Here is an 18,284-nt window from a genome sequence, read left to right on the forward strand (position 1 = left end):
TTCTACAATCATCAAATAACTTTGTCTCTTCTTCACTTCCATGAAACCCACCGTCATATAGCGTGTTCTCTTTTGCTGCTGGCCTCCTTCATAAAATATAGTGTCTGTGAGATGTGTCCCTATCGCTACATACATCAGGGGTTTGTCTTTTATTGCAGACCAGCATCCCACTGCGTGGACAGACCACACGGATCTATCTACTCTCCTGTTGATGGGCATTTGGATTGTTTCTAGGTTTTAGCTGTTGTGAATCAGGAAGCTGTGAACATTCTTGTACATGCTTAGAACGTGAGCATTTTCTCCTTGGGTGTAATCCTAAGAGTCGCACTCGTGAACTGTAGGGGAGATGAACGTCCATAGCTTTAATGGGCCTGCCAGCTTCCCAAAGTGATGGTCCCACCCTCCCCCCACTTCACTGAGATACATTTCACATATCATAACAATTCACCCTTTACAATGAATTTTAGAACATTCTCATTGCCCCCCCCCAAAGAAGCCCCGTGCCCCAAAGCCATCACCTCCTAGTCCCCCCACCCTCCCCAGCCCCTGGCAACCAAAATCTATTTTCCACCTCTGTAGGTTTGGATGTTTCTTACAAATGGAATCACACAATGTGGCCTTTTGTGTCTGGCGTCTTTCACTCAGCACCCTGTTTTCAAGGTTCATCCGCGTGGCGCATGTCAGAACCTCTTTCCTTTTTACGGCTACATAACCTTCCATCGCCTAGACCACACCACATCTTGTTTGTAGGCTCATCAGTTGGTGAATACGGAGTCATTCCCACTCTTTGGCTGTTACGAATGATGCTGCTATGAGCATCCGCGTACACGTTTTTGGGTGAACATATGTTTTTGATTCCCCTGGGCGGGTCGGTACTTAGGTGTGGAATTGCTGGATCCCACAGTATCTCTGTGTTTCGCCGTGGGGTGCTGTTTTTACAAGCTGTGAGTTGTGTTTGTAAAGATCTCCCTGGCCACTGTGTGGAGCGTGGACTGAAGAAAGCCAAGGGTATGGAAGCAGGGGGGCTGCGGAAGAGGCCACCACAGTAAGCCGGGCGGAGATGGCGGTGTCTTGGATCAGCACAGCGGTGAGCCAGGCAGAGAGCAGTGGACAGATTCTGGATCCACTGTGAAGATCAAACCAACGTCATTTTCGGATGGGTCGGGTGTTAAAAGTTTTTTTTTTTTTAAAGCCAGGATTGACTTCAGGGATTTGGACCTCAAAGCTGGCCAAGGCCAAGGTGACTGGCAAATGAGTCAGATGAAACCCTCTGGTAGAAAGACCCTGGATTGGAATCAAGAACTCTGACCCTAGCCCTGCTGGACACGTGGCCTTGAGTTAGTGAAGAAGGAGGATGTGGGTTTTAGGAAGAAGGCTCTTGGCTCCGATCCATTTCTGCCTCTAGGGAGCTGTGACTTCCAGAAGGAACTTTCCCTCTTGGGGCCTGGGTTTCTCCATCTGGGAAGTGGAGAAGCTGGGTGACATGCTGGTCTTCTCTGCATCTCCCGGAGTGCTTGGCATAGAGTAGGGACTTAAGAAAGAGCGGCTGGATAACTGGGTGATGTCCGGGTTAATGTTTTCCAGGAGCACCGGACTTCTGCCATGACTGACACCGTGTTCAGCAACAGCTCTAGCCGTTGGATGTGTCCCAGTGACCGACCCCTTCAATCGGAGTAAGTCCCTGCGTCTTCCTGGGAGTGGCTTGTGTGGGGTCAGCGAGGTCCTGATAGTCCTACACTTGAAGGAAGAGAGGAAAAGCAAGGAAAGAAACAGAATTTCCTTCCGTGGGGTGAGGGGGGAAAAACACCCGGTGGGGGTATTGTCATGGAAACTTCTTCACCCATTTTACTGCTTCGCAAGGTTGGAAGAACAAGATGAAATTTTGGGGCGCCTGGGGGGCTCAGTCAGTTAAGCGTCCGACTTCAGCTCAGGTCATGATCTCGTGGTTTGTGAGTTCGAACCCCGCATCAGGCTCTGTGCTGACAGCTTAGAGCCTGGAGCCTGCTTTGGATTCTGTGTCTCCCGCTCTCTGCCTTGTCTCTGCTTGTACTCTCTCTCTCTCTCTCTCTCAAAAATAAATAAACGTTAAAAAAAAAAAAAAAAAACAAGGTGAAATTTTGAACTCCATACCACATATTAGAGGTGGCACGGTGGAGTGGTGAGAGCACTGATCCAACAGTTAAAATCAGACTTGGTTCTGCTTCTAGATCTGAGCTCATTTACTGTGTGATCATAGGCAAATCTCTTCCCCTCTCTGGGCCTCAGTTTCCTCATCAGTCAAATGAGGAAGTTGGACTAGATCACAGGTTGCAAACGGGCAGGCCACCAGCTGACTGTGACTTCCAACCGTGTTTTTTTGTTTGTTTGTTTTTACTATCTGGTTTTGGCCTGATAATTTAAAAATTGGGAAATTTTACATAAAAGTAACGTCATATTCTGTATCCAGTAATTATTATATCTGAATAAGGGATGTATTAGATCTGTGCCATACTGACTCATGAGAGCTGATAAATTTTGGGGCATTTGGCAAGCCTGTTATTAAACACAGTCATTAAAAATTAAGTTTATAACGTTATCATTGAATTATGTTAAACACAAAGGATATAAATACTCAAAATTAATCACTTAATTATTTTACTATATTTTGTTATTCTCTGTGTTATGTTACATATGTTTTATTTTGAGAGAGAGAGAGAGAGAATGCAAGTGGGGGAGGGGCAGAGAGAGAGAGGGAGAGAGAGAATCCCAAGCAGGCTCCACACTGTCAGTGTAGAGATCATGACCTGGGCCAAAGTCAGATGCTTAACTGAATGAGCCACCCAGGCGTCCCTATTAAACCTGTGTATCTAATGCTATGCTCCTGCATATTTCTTCCCAATTTTGCATCAGTGGGGCTTTTTCTCCACCGTTAAATTGTCTGGGAAGGGTTCACCAGCACACCACTGCCTGTAGTGCCTGACCACCTAAGTCTGTTGTTTATCATTCCTGTAGGTTTTCACTCAAAATGGCTTCTTTGAATGCTTGGTAGTTTTTTACTGTGAGTTCAATCTGTGAGAATCCTGGGGATCGACTTCGGGGATATTTTTCTTCAGAAGGATTAACATTCTTGCTTCTGCCAGGATTCAGGGGAGTCACTCCCCCAGGATGGCGTTAGCTCCCTCGGAGGGTCCTGGCTCAACGTCCTCCTGGGTCTCAGATTGAGCTTCTCCGCCTGTTAGGGGCGTAAGGTCAGACTCTGGAACACAGTGCTGGTATTTGCATCGGCTTACTGCTCACAGCTCGCTGTCCTAGATTCAGTTTGCTTTGTTTTTTTTCTCTTTTTTTTAAAAAAAAATTGCCTTCTAGAGTATGAATATGTACCTTCAACAGTACACATTTGAAGTCCAGTTTGACCATTGGAAGAACGTGAAGGTATCACATGCAGTCGTGTGGTAATGAACAAATCCCTACTTCCCCAGTGTTTCCTTGTGCCTCTTCCTCCCCCCACCCCAACCCCCACATCTCCAGGTAATTACTAAGCTTTCTGTAAATATAACATGAGTTTATGTTTTCTAGAATTTCACGCAAGTGGAATCATACAGTGCGAACTCTTTTTTGGGAGATGTCTCTCTTCTTTTTCATGATCCATTCGTCTTGTTCCAAAACACCCATATTGTTGTGCGGGTCAATAGTTTGTTCCTTTTTATTACTGAATTCTATCTCATTGTGTGGCGATACCACAATTTGTTTATCCGTTTGGCTCCTGATGGACTCTGGGCTGTTTCCAGTCTGGGACTGGGACACATAAAGCCTCGTACAGAGATGCTTTCGTCTCGCTTGGGTCATCACCTAGGAGCAGGCTCCCGTACTCGCGTGATAGGTATGCGCCGAACTTCTTACAAAGCTGCCGGACTGTTTTCCAAGTTGGCTGCACCATTTTACATTTCCACCAGAAGGTGTATGAGAATTCTAGCTTCTGTGCCTTCTCCTCACAGCCCTTGACGTGGCCAGTCTTTCCAACGTTAATCATTCTAGTGTGTGCACAGTGGCATTTCCTTGTGCTTTTCACTTGCATTTCCCTACCGACTAATGATGCCGAACCCCCTCTTACGTAACGCTTACCTTTCACATAACCTCTTTGTTGAAGTGTCTGTTCAAATCTTTTTTTCCATTTTAAAATCAGGGCATTTACCTTCTTACTAAATTTTACAAGCTTTTTTCTCCATATGCTATAGATAAGAGTCCTGTTTTTGGATACACATTGTTGCAAGTATTTTCTCTTGGCTCTGACTTGCCTTTTCTTTTTCATAACAGAAGCGTTTAAGTTTTCATTTTGACCAAGTCTGTTGTGTTTATTTGTGTTGCAAGGGGAGGTGGTGTTGGAGAATTCCCCTAACTTTATAGCAATCCCAGAACTGCATTAAAAAAAAGGGGGGAGTCTGCTCTAATTTGTCTAGGACCTAATTATGCATTGATGAAGGGTCTGAGTATTTAGTCCACCCATATTCTCTGAAGCAAAAGCCCCCGTCTGCTTACTTCTGTCCAAAACCTCCAGTTCTGTGAGTTTTACAGTTTTGCCGACACCATGGAACTTTTCCAAAGGAAACGTCTATTCTGCCAAGCCCTTCCCATGGTGTTCTCTTGGAGCCAAAGTTACTTTGCAGAGAACATTCCATCGGCCAAAAAATTGTGTTTCTGTAAGATAAACAGTTGCCGGAGGGTGGATGAGGGTAAAATATTTATTTTATTTAGGAAATGTCAGTTAATTAAAATACCATCCATCAGAGTTTACTTTTCGTCAATATGAAGCCAGACAATTTGCCCTACAATTAAATTAAAATTATTCCAAACAGTCTGGATGCAGTTTTCTTAAAGTGCTCCTGGGCTCTTCTGTGAAACATCTTGGCATTCTGCATGCATCCGGCTGCCTTGATTGCTTCTACGTTTCCTTCAGATATTAAAATTATTTTTCAAATAAATACTAACGGGTGAATTATAGACATCACACTTGCTACTTAGTTTGCTGCAGCTAATGCAGATGTTTCTAAGGTCTTTCTCTGGGAAATTAAGAAATCCAGTCTTGATTCACTTCTGGCTAGCCAGAAACACTTACTATTTTTGTGATTTTCAAACGCTTTTGTGATTTTCAAATGCCTCCCTCTCTCAGCCTCCTTGAACCTAATGACAATGTTTGAGGCACAATTGTGATTGTGGTTGAAAGATGGGAACACATCTGCTTCTTGCTTGGGTACGTTCAGCTCTCCACACGTGGGGACAAATGCTGGTGTCCCAACGTTCTATTTCTCTGTAGTTTTCAAGTCTGCAAGGCAGAGAGTACCAGAGATCAGAGGTGGAAACTGAGGCACCAGGGGAGGCTACGACATGCCTACAATTGCTCGCCTAGTAAATAGAGATGCTGGTCTTCTTTCTAGAGTGGAAGAACTGGCTGACCCACGGAGCGTTCAGGGCTCACTGCCCTACCTCAATGCGCTCTCTGTCCCCCAGGATGACGTTGGCCATGCTGTCATTAGGCGATTTCTCTTTAGTACCAAAAATCCATTGTTCAATTACATAAATGGTCGGCTCAGTTAATAAGCTGAACTGATTAGTCATTTTCATCAAAGCGAAGGATTTTACAACCCTTCTTTGCAGCAACCTTTTTCAGATGTGCTGAAATAAGGTAATAATGACTAGAAGTGTTTTTGGAAAATGTTTTGGAAACCAAAACCAAACAGAAGTAGGTCATTGCAATTTAAACTCTGTGGTTGTTGTTGGGGCACCTGGATGGTTCAGTCAGGTAAGCATCTGACTCTTGGTAACAGCTCAGGGCCTGATCTCACAGTCGTGAGTTCGAGCCCCACATCAGGCTAGCTCAGAGCCTACTTGGGATTCTCTCTGCCACTCTCCCGCTCACACACACACTCTCTCTCTCGAAATAAAGTAATAAACATTTAAAAAGACACTTTATCTAAAAAAGTCAACTCTGTAGTGGTTGCATCCAGTGTTGGTATTTTATGAGATTTGTTTCCTTAACTTTATTCATTTTTTCTCTCTCTCCTTTCTTTGCCTTCCCTCAGTGATAAAGAACAGTGAGTATTTTGATACTTTAATTTTTCCACAGATTGAATTTTATCTCTTCTCTGTTCAAATTAGCTGACCCCCAAAGAGAGCTGGTTAAAAAAGGAACTAGCAAGTTTTACATGTCTTAAAAAAAAAAATCCGAGTTTCTGGAGAAAAAAATTAGGAAATTACAAAAAACTGTCTTGGTAAAGGATAGAAAGCATTCCTTAGGAGAGCCCTCACTGTCATTCTTCTTAGTGACCTGTGGGATTCCAGCCAGCTTACTGACCCCTCTGTGCCCGTTTCTGCAGCCTTTGCCTGGGAACAACGTTCTCAGATAAAGACAATGGTCACTCACATAACTGCTATCACTAATAAAAGGTGACGAGGAGCAGAACAGAGCCTTTGGGAAGTTACGTGCCACACATGTGGTCTCTGTCACCTCATGGGAGGTCAGTCTGGGTTCCCAGTGAGGCGCCTTTGACGCGGAGGTCCTATCTCTGCTTACGTCTGTGTTTTAAATTGGATTCATTTCCTCAATATGCATGACAGATTGAACACCGAGTCCAATAAATGAACAGTCAGGCCACAAAGCAGACTGGGCTTCGGTTGTGTGTGCACGTTGAGAAGCTCTGGAAGGCTGTTGCTACCCTCCCTGAGATGGGGACGCAATTACAGAACCAGCAGCAGAGCATCAGGTCTGGTACCAGAAAACCCAGGTCTGAGTCCTGGTCTGGTGCTCAGTTTCAGGGTGGCCTTGAGTGATGCCCTTCACTTCCTTGAATCCTGGCTCCCTCCTTTGTGAAATAGGAATGATCACCCTGCCCTTCCTTCCTCTTCGTGTGGTGGTAGGATCGAATGAGATGTACAGGAAAGCTTTGTAAACTGTAAGGCACCAAGCAAAATCAGAGGCATGTGTGAATTACAACCTTGCCTTACCTTCGTGTGTATATATATATATATATATATATATATATATATATATATACACACTGTGTTTATGTGCGGGGTGTATATGCATTGTACAGCTTTTTTGGACCTAAATGACCATATCATCATACCCAGAATCCTTAAAAGTTTTCTTAACACTAATAAACACTTAACTAGATGACCTGGGGAAATTCTTTCCTGCTTTCCTGACCCTGACCCACCCCCCTATCTGTCAAATGGGGACTTTGAACAAGCTGATCACTAAAGACCATTTGAATGTCCTACAGTCTGATGTTGGCTGATAAGACTCTGGCCAGACAAAATCTGCTTTTGATGAATATCACGAGTATATTATTCAGACATGTAGGGAGAGATGCTGAGATGTTGTCAGAGCGTAAATATGAACATCACAAGAGAGGTTCATGACTCCAGAGGGTACTCCTCTGAGTGCTGCAAGTCGAAAGGTAGGGTATGTGTTCATTCTCTCTCCCTCGTTCCTTCACCCCTTCCCTCCTCCCTTCCTCCCCTTCTCCCTTGCTCCCTTCTTCTCTTCCTTCCTTCATTAACAAATCCTCACCAAGTTCCCACCACATGTCAAACACTGTGCTTAGTACTAGGGATACAGGCATAGCCAAAGTATGAGTTTGGATCCAGGGGGGGTCTACAAACAAATAAATAGCCAGTCAGCAACAAATACCCAAGCGTGCAAGGAACTGTCATAGCAGAATCACAGTGAGCCTTGGGAATGCAAGGAGAGGCACATAACCCAGACTTGGTGATCCTGATAGGGGAGTTCCTGGAAGAGGTGATGTGGAGACTGAGACCGGGTGACGGAGGAGCAAGATGGAGAAGAGACAGAGGAGTTCCAGGCAGAGGAACAGCATGTGCAAAGTCCAAATGTGAGAGGCGGCATGGAAATTTAGAAGAACTGAGTAGAACTCAGTCTGACTTAAAAGATTAGCGGGAACTTGAGATTCCCTTAGCAGTCTAAAGGGGGTAGGAGGAACCCGAGCATCCTTTCTGTACCCCCTTTAGTCTAGTAGGGGTGAATTTCATCCAGAAGCGCCTTTAGGCCAGCAAGGCCTATGTAAAACATTCCATGGCATTCCATGGTGTAGCCGCCCCTCCTTCCCCATCCTTTCCTCCAGGATTCATTAAAACCTCATTCACTGAGCTGTAAAGAGACTTCCTGCCAACACCTGCCTGTGTTGGCATCCTGGGGGACAGGGGGGTGGAGAAGAAGTAAGAAAGGAAAGAAAAAGGATTAATTTTCTGCACACCGCTGCTATTTAATGTTTCGGAGCCTTCGTGCCCCGACAGCACTTGCCTCGTCCTACTCCTTTTGGGAATTATAATTTATTAATAGAGACATCTGGTGGGTATTTATTATGTGATTATTGTGTGCATGAAATGAAGAATCAAGGTGGGAGGCCAAAAGGAGGTGGGAGTCTGGATTTTGCAGTATTTCAGGGAGCGACATGTGCGAAGGGCTTCTACCAGCAGTCAGGACGGATCTCCTCTGTGTTGGGGGCCCTGGGTGTTGGCTGTGGCGGGAGGGCTCCTTCTGTCCCTGTCCAGACACCCCTGAGCAGGTAGGCTCAGGTAGCAGCCGAAGCACGATCCGGATGCCGGTTTCTTGAGTCTCTGCCTCATATGCATGTTTCTCAGCAATTCCCTCCCCTCTCCTGCGTGTCAGGCATCTGGACAAATTGCGGGCCAGCCGCGGTGATCTTTAAGCTTTTTGTCAACAGCGAAACGCTTTGAATGAATTTAATTCAGAAGCTGGATATGTAAGGCAGATCAGAGGAGAGCTGGATAAAGACCTTTAGTGGCTACAAGCCTTCAACATCTTATAGGGAAGTTGATGCCGCTGGTCATTTCCAATAATACCAAACTGTAAAATAAACGTAGACGCCCTAATGGGCTTCACCTATCTGTGTGGTCGCCACAGCGGGCACTGTATCAGTTTGCTTTTGCTGTGTGACGAGCCAGCTTAAAACTCAGTGGCATGGAATGCCAGTCGCTTACTCTCAGGGGTCTGGGCCTGCCTGGGCTTGCTTATGCATCAGCGGGGCTGGCTGATCTAGGAGCCATGGCTGCAACGGCTCAGCTCTGCTCCACATGCGTCTCATCCTCCAGCCCCCTGTCCTGGGCTTGTTGTCCCGGTCACCGCAGGGGCGCGAGAGAGTGAGCACAAACACGCAAGACTTTTGCAGGCTCAGCCTCGGGGGTGGCACGACATCGCTCCCCCGCATTTCATTGGCCAGGGCAAGTCAGAAGTCTGGGAAGGATGCACGTGTAGAGAGATAGACTGACTCTTGGGTGAGAGCGATTTCAAATTCACACGGCAGAGAGCGTGGATACTTGGAAGGGTGAAGTATGGAGGTCGTCAACGCAGTAAACCAAATTTCATGCTTTTTTCAAGTACTACGTTCTTTCCGTTTTTTTCTCTTTGTTTTCTATACTGGTATCCGTCTTCTGCTAGTGCTGAGAACCCAGCTGAGTGGGGACGGTGGGCGGCCTGGTTGCCTACCTATCCCGTCCTTCTATCCCCCACCCCCCTGCAGCCCTTGAGATCCCTCCAGGGAACTGCTGAGCCCAGTTTGGTGACGGGGTGAGGGAATAGGAGGCAGGCATCCTTTGCTGTTTGTCTTAAGTGTGTGGATAAGAGTGGAGACAGGCTAGGCAATTCGCCCTTACCTGTCTCAGCCGGCAAGCCAGGGGTCTCTCTACATGCAGCCTCCGAGGGCCCCAGCAGGAAACAGAAATGAAACCATTCCCATTTAACAGATCCAGAAACTGATACTTAGAGCGGAGCAGAGCCCGCTGCTTACACGCGGCAGACCCAGGATTACAATCTTGAACTCCGCCAGGTCAGGGAGGGCTCACGTTGCCATGCAGTAGGCCGTCCGGGTATTTTCTGGCTTGGATGCAATGCTGTGAGTAACTTGAGTACTTTGGCCTTTGATGAGTTCCCCACACTGGACCCTGGTCTTAGGGCTGCAGAGCTGGGATCCTGGGCTCAGAGGGCCTTGGCAAAGGAGCCACTGTCCTGTCTTAGGAGTTCTCGAGGGTTCCGTGCTGACAGTGCTCCCCAGCATATCACGGGGAGGCCCAGACAGGCCCAGTCTCTCTCTTGAGAGCAGAGGCTCTGGTCTGAAACACTATCTCGCTTCTCTCTGTTTGCTTTCGGAATTAAAACACGAAAATCCACAGGAGGCTTGTGAGTCCCCACTGAGGCCAGTCGGTGACATTTTCAAACACTGGATGAGCTGTTTGTCAACTGCGTGTTTTGGAGCCGAGAATGGGGGAGGGGTTGGAGAGGGGCTGGCAACCCCTGGCACGCCTTCTGCCTGTCTGCAGATGGAGGCAATTATGTCAGGCGGGCCCTCTCAGGGACCCCCCCGTCCCTGCTTATGTTTCTGGAGCCACACGTGTTCAGCAGCACCCATTTCCTGCACACACGGACCCCGGTGAGTTGTGTGATGGGGTGAGAGGCATTGGTTTTGTGTCTGGCCCGTGACTGACCCTGCCCACGACCAGATGGTGAGCTCCAGGAACACGTCCTTGAAGGGGTCTCCACTGGGAACATGGCCCGGCATCTCACCCGTGCTCTGTTTTTGGTCACTAGGCTGCTTTGTAAAGGCAGGACATAAATGGAGAGGGATCAGAAGAGGTAGAAGGAAGAAAAGTGAGGACAAAGGAGGGAAGAATAGGGCCAGTTGGGACGTCCATTTCTAGGGAAAGCCAGAGGGACCTGGGGGAGGGGTGGCTGAATTAGGTTATGACGCAGGCTCTTTTGGGAAGGGTGGGTGATCTTCATTATGCTGGAGTCCAGTGCATCCTTTAAAAATAATTGAAGAAACGTCAGGCTCAGGGATATTAGCACACTGTAAGGAAGATCTTTCCAATACAACATCACAGGCTCCCTGAGAAAGTGAGGTCTCCGTTGTGGGGAGCATTCAAGCAAGGCTGGAAAGACCCCTGCTAGGGAGGCCGTGGCAGACAGACAATGTTCTGGTGTTCATGCCTTTGTGTAATCAAGGTCCCCTCGAGGTGAGGGCACCTGAGGGTGGGTGGGACCCGGGACCTGTTTCTAACCTATAGGATACAGCAAAGGGACGGGACGTCACTCTCGTGATTACATTATGTTGTATAAGACTCTTTCTCAGCTGACAGGAGCCAGGTCCCCCTGGCGTACTTGATGAAGCGAGCAGCTCCCAGGATGAAGTTGGAGAAGCCCACTTGGTTAGGAATTGCCGATTGCCCCCAGGACCCCAGGGGTAGCCTCTTGCCAACTGCTAACAAAAAGCCAGGCCCTCAGTTACGCAGCTGCAAGGAAATGAATCTTTCCAGCAACCCAAATTTGCCTGGAAGCTGATTTTTCCCCCCTCCCCGGTCAAGCGTCCAGATGAGAACACAGCGCAGCCAACACCTGACTGCGTCCTCATGAGATGGCAAGCGGAGGAGCCGGCTTAGCCGGGCCTGGATGGACACAGACACTGTGAGATCACAAATGTGTGCTGTTTTAAGCCCCTAAATATGTAGTAACTCGTGATGCAGCAATAGAGAATGTAGAAAGTGTATACAGACCCTGTAGATGGGGCTTTTTCCGCTCTGTCTCTACCCTCCAGCCGAGTTTTTCCAGTACCTGCAGGACACATCGCTTCAACCTTGGTGGCTGCAAACAATGAAACCTTTATCACATCTCCCGGTTTCTGTTGGTGGGAATTTGAGGGTGGCAGGTGCTTCCCCCACAGGGTTACTCGTGCAGTTGGTGTCCTCCCAGGGCTTGCTGGGGGCTGGAGGACCGCGGAGCAGTCAAGAGGGCACTGGCTGTGGCTGGGGGCCTCCCTTCCCCTGCACATGGGGCTTTTCCACGGGGATGTTAGCATGTCCTCATGACGTGGCGTCCGGCTTCCCCCAGGGCAAACGATCCAAGGCCACAAGGCAGAGGCTGCGATGGCTTTTACGACCCAGCCTTGGAAGTCACGCACTGCCACTCCCACTGTATTTCTTGGTCACACGGGACCGGCCGGAAGTCAGCGTGAATACCAGGAGGCAGGGGTCCTAGGGGACCACCCTGCAGGCTGGCTGCCACGTTGATCTTCACCTCCTCCGGCACTCTGCCCGCTCTCTCAACTCCAAGCCTTTGCAAAGACCGTTTACTCCCTTCGCCAGGCCCGGTCTCTTTCTCTGCTGTCCCCTCCCGGGTTTCAGCTTACCCTTGCGGTCCGCGCAAGGGCCCTAGTGCTGCTCTGGGGCCTGAAGCTTACATAATTTGGGGGGCCCTCTTTACCTTGCTTTTACAAAATTTTCAGCTCACAGGACCATTGCTAATGCCCCTCCTGGGGTCTGGGAAGGTGCCTGTGCGAACAAACAGTCCCAAACGTAAGCTTTGCTTGTATCACAGCAGATCTCTGTCTGGGTCTTAACATGGCTGTCACTTCCCCAGGGAGCTGTCCTTGGTCCTTTAGACTAACCAAGTTCCACTGCTTAGGTCACCCTTAGGATTAGACATTTAACATCCCTTTGGGCCACAAGGGACTGTGTCTTAATTCAATAACTTTCTGTGCTCACTCTCACACACTATTCTAAATACGATTGACACAGTAGTGACCCAGACCCAGACAAGGCCCCTGCCCTCCTGAAACCAACATTCTGGTGCAGGGGTAGGGGGCGTTGCGTGTAGAGAGATGCAGTAAACAGGTAACAAAATTTTTTTAGAAAGATAGTTTGAATTAGTGATAGGTGCCATGAAGAAAATAAATCTGGGCAATGGGGGATCAAGGAAGGCCTCTCTGAGCAGCTGGTATCTGAGCTGAGGCCTGAATAATGAGTGTTCCTGGTGGGAGACACAGCAAGTGCAAAGGCCCTGAGGCAGAAACAAGGTTTTGGAGTTTGGGACTGAGCAGGGAGGCCAGTGCAGCTGACTATAGGGATAAGGGAGAGCTGGAGGCCACGAGGATGGAGACACAGGTTAAGGACAGACCGGGTAGGATTTTGCACGTGGGCCAAAAGAGCAGGTCCTATTTTATTTAGGTAAAGTTCACACGATAATATAACATGAACCATTTTAAAGCGTACAGGTCATTGGCACTTATATTCCTGATGGTGTTCGCCCACTGCCTGTATGTAGTCATGGGTGTTATTCTAAACCAGTGCAAAGCCATTGGAGGGGTTTGAGCAGAGTGGGCCAAGTGCGTTGATCAGGTGTTCATCCCCAGAGGCCCCTGCTGCAAGGCAAGGTACGTTTCCATCAGCATTTCCCCAGGCCACACCCCTCCCTTCCCTTTCTCAACGTCAGGCTTGCCCAAGACATCTGCTTCTCTTCGCTTCCAGACTCTTCCTTCTCCGCTCTTCAGACCAAACCAGCTAAGGGTGGGAGAATGGAAGAGAAGCCGGGGGAGGGAGGGAGATGGGGCTTTTAATTTGCAACTTTGAGCATCAAAAGGCAATTTCATGCCTGCTGATGTGATTAGAGCAGTGGAAATAATAGAAGCAGACAGCTAATGGGGTGCTGGGGCCGGAGGATTCCTACTCTACCGACTTTTTTCCCTAGCAGGGACAAGGATTTCCAGCAGTATTTAACCTTGCTTTCCACTCGGGGGGGCACCTCAGCGCCGTGGGGGCGTGGACCATCTTATTAGCAGAGATCATGACAACAGCACTAGCTCTCCACCTGGCCTCCTTTGACCCTCTGCACCATCACCAGGGCTGTGGGGCTGGCCTTCCATTCCCTCTGTGTCGTGGAGGTTAAGTGTGCATCCTGCCCAGCTCTGGATTCCACCTCTGCCACCTCCCAGCCATGTGACTTTGGACAGGTGGTCTCACTGCTCCGTATTGGGGTCTCCTCACCAGTAAGCAGATAATAACAGCCCCTGCCCTGTAGGGACGGCGTGAGGAGGCAGCGGGATCATGTGGGCACCCGGGAGGTGCTGTGTCAGTGCTGACTTGAAGAGAAAAGAAAAGAAAAGAAAACAAAAGAAAACAAAAGAAAAGAAAAAAGAAAGAAGGAAGGAAAGAAAGAAAGGAGGGAGGGAGGGAGGGAGGAAGGGAGGAAGGAAGGAAGGAAGGAAGGAAGGAAGGAAGGAAGGAAGAAAAAAAGCCAAAAAAAGCACAAGATGGAATGCAAAACGCTACGGGAGCTTCTGAGGCTGGAAATCTGGATGTTTTTGTGAAATTACGAGCTTTTTGTAAACCCTGTTGGCAATTCTTTCCAACTTATAAAGGAAATAATCTGCTGCACAAACAGAACATATGTGCAGGCAGGAGCTGGGTCAGCCTCAGACCCCCTCCTCCCAGAATGGTTTCCCCTCCGGCTGTGGAGTCTACTGTTCTGGGTTCTTCTCCCGAGAACACCCTTACTCTCTGGGTTCTCCTGAACTTCCTACAAATGCTGCTCACAGAATATGCCTACCATGTGCTAAGTACTCGGTAGACAGAAACTCATGAGAACCCTATGGGGGAGGAACGTGTCCCATTGTACAGATGAGCAAACTGAGGCTCATCTCCTAGCTGGAGAGTTTCCCAGCAGGAATTTGAACTGAAGACACCAGGGACCAGAACCTAACCACAGTCTGCTTCCTGCTGCACAGCCTCACGCCTTCCCATGTTACCTTTCAGGCTCCAGGCAGGCTGGCCCGTCCATCCCAGCGGTCCGCCCGACAGACAGAGGAAGCAGGAAGAGCTGACAGATGAGGAGAAGGAAATCATCAACAGGGTGATCGCTCGAGCCGAGAAAATGGAAGAGATGGAGCAGGAGCGAATTGGGTGAGGCCTGACACCTGCCGTCTGTCCGGAGAGCCCCCGGGGCCCGAGGGCCGGCAGGCTGTGCCGCCCAGGGGTGTGCTGGGGTGGCGGGGCTTCCCTGAGGGTTTGCCGTCCGTGACCTGCCAGACCCCTGACCCTGCAGAACTGGTATCCTTGTGGCATTAGGTGGGAGAGCTCAGGGAGGAGCAGAGAGAATGGGCTGGGGGCTCGCTAGGGAGGGGACTTGGAGGCTAGGGGTGCCATACAGAGGGGGAGCTCTGGTAGGATGGTAGGAGATTGTCACTGGAGCCTGGGGGCCAGTGATTGTGAGCGCATGGCGTCTTGGCCAATTTCAGCTTCATAGAAATGTGCTCTGGAGACACCATTGACCAGAGTATACAGCCGAGGAGAGCTAAGGAGAAGAGTGTCTGTCTAGGGGCGGTATGCCAAATAGCGCATTTGAAATGAACTTAGAATTGCAGAAATGGAGCTTGAAAGAGGAAGACAGCACGAGAGGGAGGCAGCAGAGGTTAACCTGACGGGTCTGGACTTGAAGAACCCCAGGGTTTTGTCCCAGTTCCCTGCTTGCCTGCTGTGGGTCCCTGGCATGATGCCTCACCTCTCTGAGCCTCCGTTTGCTCACTTGTCGAGTGGGGGGCACGACAGTACTTATCCCACAGGACTGTTGCAAGCAGCAGATGAGATGATGCATGTAAGCTCCTTGGCCCAGACCCTGGTGACACTCAGTGTTTCATAAATGGTAAGAAGAAGGGAAAGGAGGAGTTTGGAGAGCAGATAGTTTTAAAATGTATGGGGAGAGGAGCAAGGGCTAGAAGGAGGCTGTGTAACAGGTGCGTCAGAGAGTGACAAAATCAGTGAGCAAGGCCAGTGCTAGAGAGTGAGGGAGCAGTGTGTGGGTGGTCTCGCGAAGGGAGGAGTGGAGAAAGCGGGGGTGACCATGGGGTCGGGGAGGTAGGAGGCAGGCAGGGACCTAGGACAGTATGTGTGTATGGGGGCTCTTGGTACAGGTGGAAGACCGGCTGTCGGGATGCCGGGCCGCTGGAGGGTCCTCCAGGACCAGGGTCTCAAATGGACTTGCTCCTTCCCAGCCCCCTTCCCAGTCCCCCTTCTGCCAGGGGCGGCCCTTGCCAATTGCTTACAACGGACGCAGGCACCGAGGTGCCATTTATGTCCCTACCCACACACTCAGCTAAGGGTTAAAGAGGTTCTTGGATGGAGACTGGAAGTTGGCGCCTTTGGTTTGAGTCTCTGCAGACGATTTTACTCAGGGTGGATGGGGAGCACTGCTGACAAATGACAGGCGCCTGCCACGTACTTCCTGGGTCCGCCTCATGGGTCGCCCTCCGTCTGTGTACCCCAGAGGCTGCCGAAGGGAGAGATCTCAAGGGGCCTGCTTATAGGATCGAATCCTTAATTTTGCTTTCTGTTATTTTTTTTTAAGTTTATTTCTTTTGAGAGAGAGTAGGGGTGGGGAGGGGCAGAGAGAGAGAGGGAGAAGGAAAATCCCAAGCAGGTTCTGCACTGTGCGTGCAGAGCCCGATGCGGGGCTTGAACCCACGGAACCGTGAGATCATGACCTGAGCCAAAACCGGGAGTCGGATGCTTAATCAACTGAGCCAGCCAGGCTCCCCTTAATTTTGCTTTATAAAAGACCTATCAAGGGTGGGAAGTCGTCCAGGCAGGAGGTCTGTGAGTGTGTGTGTGTGTGTGTGTGTGCCTATGTGTGTGTTCACTTCCCCCAACAATGGGCCTCAGCCTTTTGGAAGTGAGGGATATGGGTTTTAAGAGTAGACACTTACCAGCAAAACTCCTCTAAGCCATTTTCTGGCATAGTGCTTACAATCAGGTAACATATTTTATATGTTATATATTTATTTTGACTCTTGTACATCTCTCCCCTGTTAGGTTGTGAGAATCCTATAGGTAGAGATGTTTGCCTGTTTCGTTCACCAGTGAATTCTCAGAGCCTGGCTCATAGTAGGTGTGCAGTAAAATATTTGCTGAGTAAGTGAGTGAACGTGGCAGACCATATTGCCCCAAATTTCTGTAGATATCCCCTGTGGCCAAGATGATGGAGAATTTAGAATCTTGGAGCCGAGGGTCCAATTTCCCAGGGAAGGCACTCTGATTGGCTGGCTTATGTCAGGGGCTCTCATCCAATCAGCTGTGGCCAGGGGTGCCAGCCATGTTCAAATGTATCAGGTGGGCTGCCTCTGAGGGTGAAGTTAAGGAGGTCTCTGTGGCCCAAGCAGATTGCAGCATGAACATTCTGGAACATTCTAGAACAGGATAGATGGGTCCCCTGCTTCGTCCTCCATGTCCTGTCATATTGCCTTAACTAACTTGGTGACGTGGTAGAATAGCACCGTGGTTAACAACTGGGGACCCAGAGTCAGAGATACCTGGGTTCAAATTCCAGCTCTACCACTTACCCTCTGTGTGACCTTAGGTACACCACGTTAGCCTCTCTGTGCCTCAGTTTCCTCCTCTGTAAAATAGGGACAACATCAGTGCATAATTCTTGGTGAGTGTTTAGTTAGGAGGCACAGGATTATCGTAGTGCCAGGAACAGAGCACACGCTCCATAAATGGTGGCAGTCGTTTAGAGAGGAATTTGCTTAGGAAGCTCAGTTTTTGACCCCGGCCAGGGCTTCCGTTCTAGAATTATGCCCTGAGACGCCTGTTTGGCAAGCCCTGGAATTCCAGCAGCCCTGGCTTCCCCTAAAGGAGATTTGAGAGGCTTCCAGGGAGGCCGGGGCCAAGCTCTTGATGACAGAGTGTCCCTTTGCTGAGATGTGCTTTCTGCCAGAGTGGGGGAGGACAGTCCCACAGGATTCTGGCCGTGGCTGTCTCCCTGCCCTGTTCCAGCAGCCAGTTCTTGCTGGTAGCATTGCCAGAGGCAAACCCGTCGCTATTTGTGTCTTACGATCTCAAACCTGCCCTCATTCCTGTTCTATCCATGCTTCCCTGGGAGGGGATCAGAGCAGAGTCAGAAGAAAGCAAGATGATACATCAGACATGAAACGAAGCAAGTCTGAAAACAGGGTGCCAACGGGGGTCCCATTTCAGAACCCGAGGTTCTCTGTTAATGAGGCTTTGGGGCCTCAGTTCTCCCACCCATCTAATGAGGCAGGTCAGTTTGATTCTCGGGGTCCTTCCTGCTCACACTCTATAGCATTTGGCCGTGTCTGATGGAGGACCCCAGACCATGCTGATGGCTGCCCCTCTCAGAGCAAATGAGCTCCTTCTAACTATTAAATTGCAGATGTATGTGAGACCCCTTCTGGGTTCACACCAGCTCTATGGTGTGGAGTCTTTTAGGAAGTGGTTTGAAATCATCATACTGGGCACCATTTATTGAGCACTTACTATGTGCCAAGCATTGAATCTGAAACTTCCTGGAGATTAACTCCTTAACTGCTTCTCTCAACCCTGTCAAGTAGGTGCTATTATTTAACCCCCTTTTGCAGGTGAGGAAACAGGCTTAGAGAAGCGATTTGCCCAAGGTCGCTTGCCCAAGGTCACATGGAGCCAAGATGTAC

The 18,284-nt window shown here is 49.1% G+C and overlaps 1 protein-coding gene across 2 annotated transcripts in view; it reads left to right on the forward strand.

The window, feature by feature from the left end:
• The window catches only part of RPH3A (rabphilin 3A), a 273,976-nt gene that overhangs the window by 207,232 nt on the left and 48,460 nt on the right, over positions 1 to 18,284 (forward strand). For both annotated transcript variants that reach the window (XM_047827852.1, XM_047827851.1), the window contains exons 3-4: positions 1,585 to 1,673; positions 14,596 to 14,742. In XM_047827852.1, coding sequence (XP_047683808.1) covers positions 1,603 to 1,673; positions 14,596 to 14,742 — 218 coding nt within the window. In that variant the 5' untranslated portion in view covers positions 1,585 to 1,602. The remainder of the gene's footprint in view (positions 1 to 1,584; positions 1,674 to 14,595; positions 14,743 to 18,284) is intronic.

The sequence above is a fragment of the Prionailurus viverrinus genome, chromosome D3, assembly GCF_022837055.1.
Source record: "Prionailurus viverrinus isolate Anna chromosome D3, UM_Priviv_1.0, whole genome shotgun sequence".
Taxonomy (NCBI): Eukaryota; Metazoa; Chordata; class Mammalia; order Carnivora; family Felidae; genus Prionailurus; species Prionailurus viverrinus.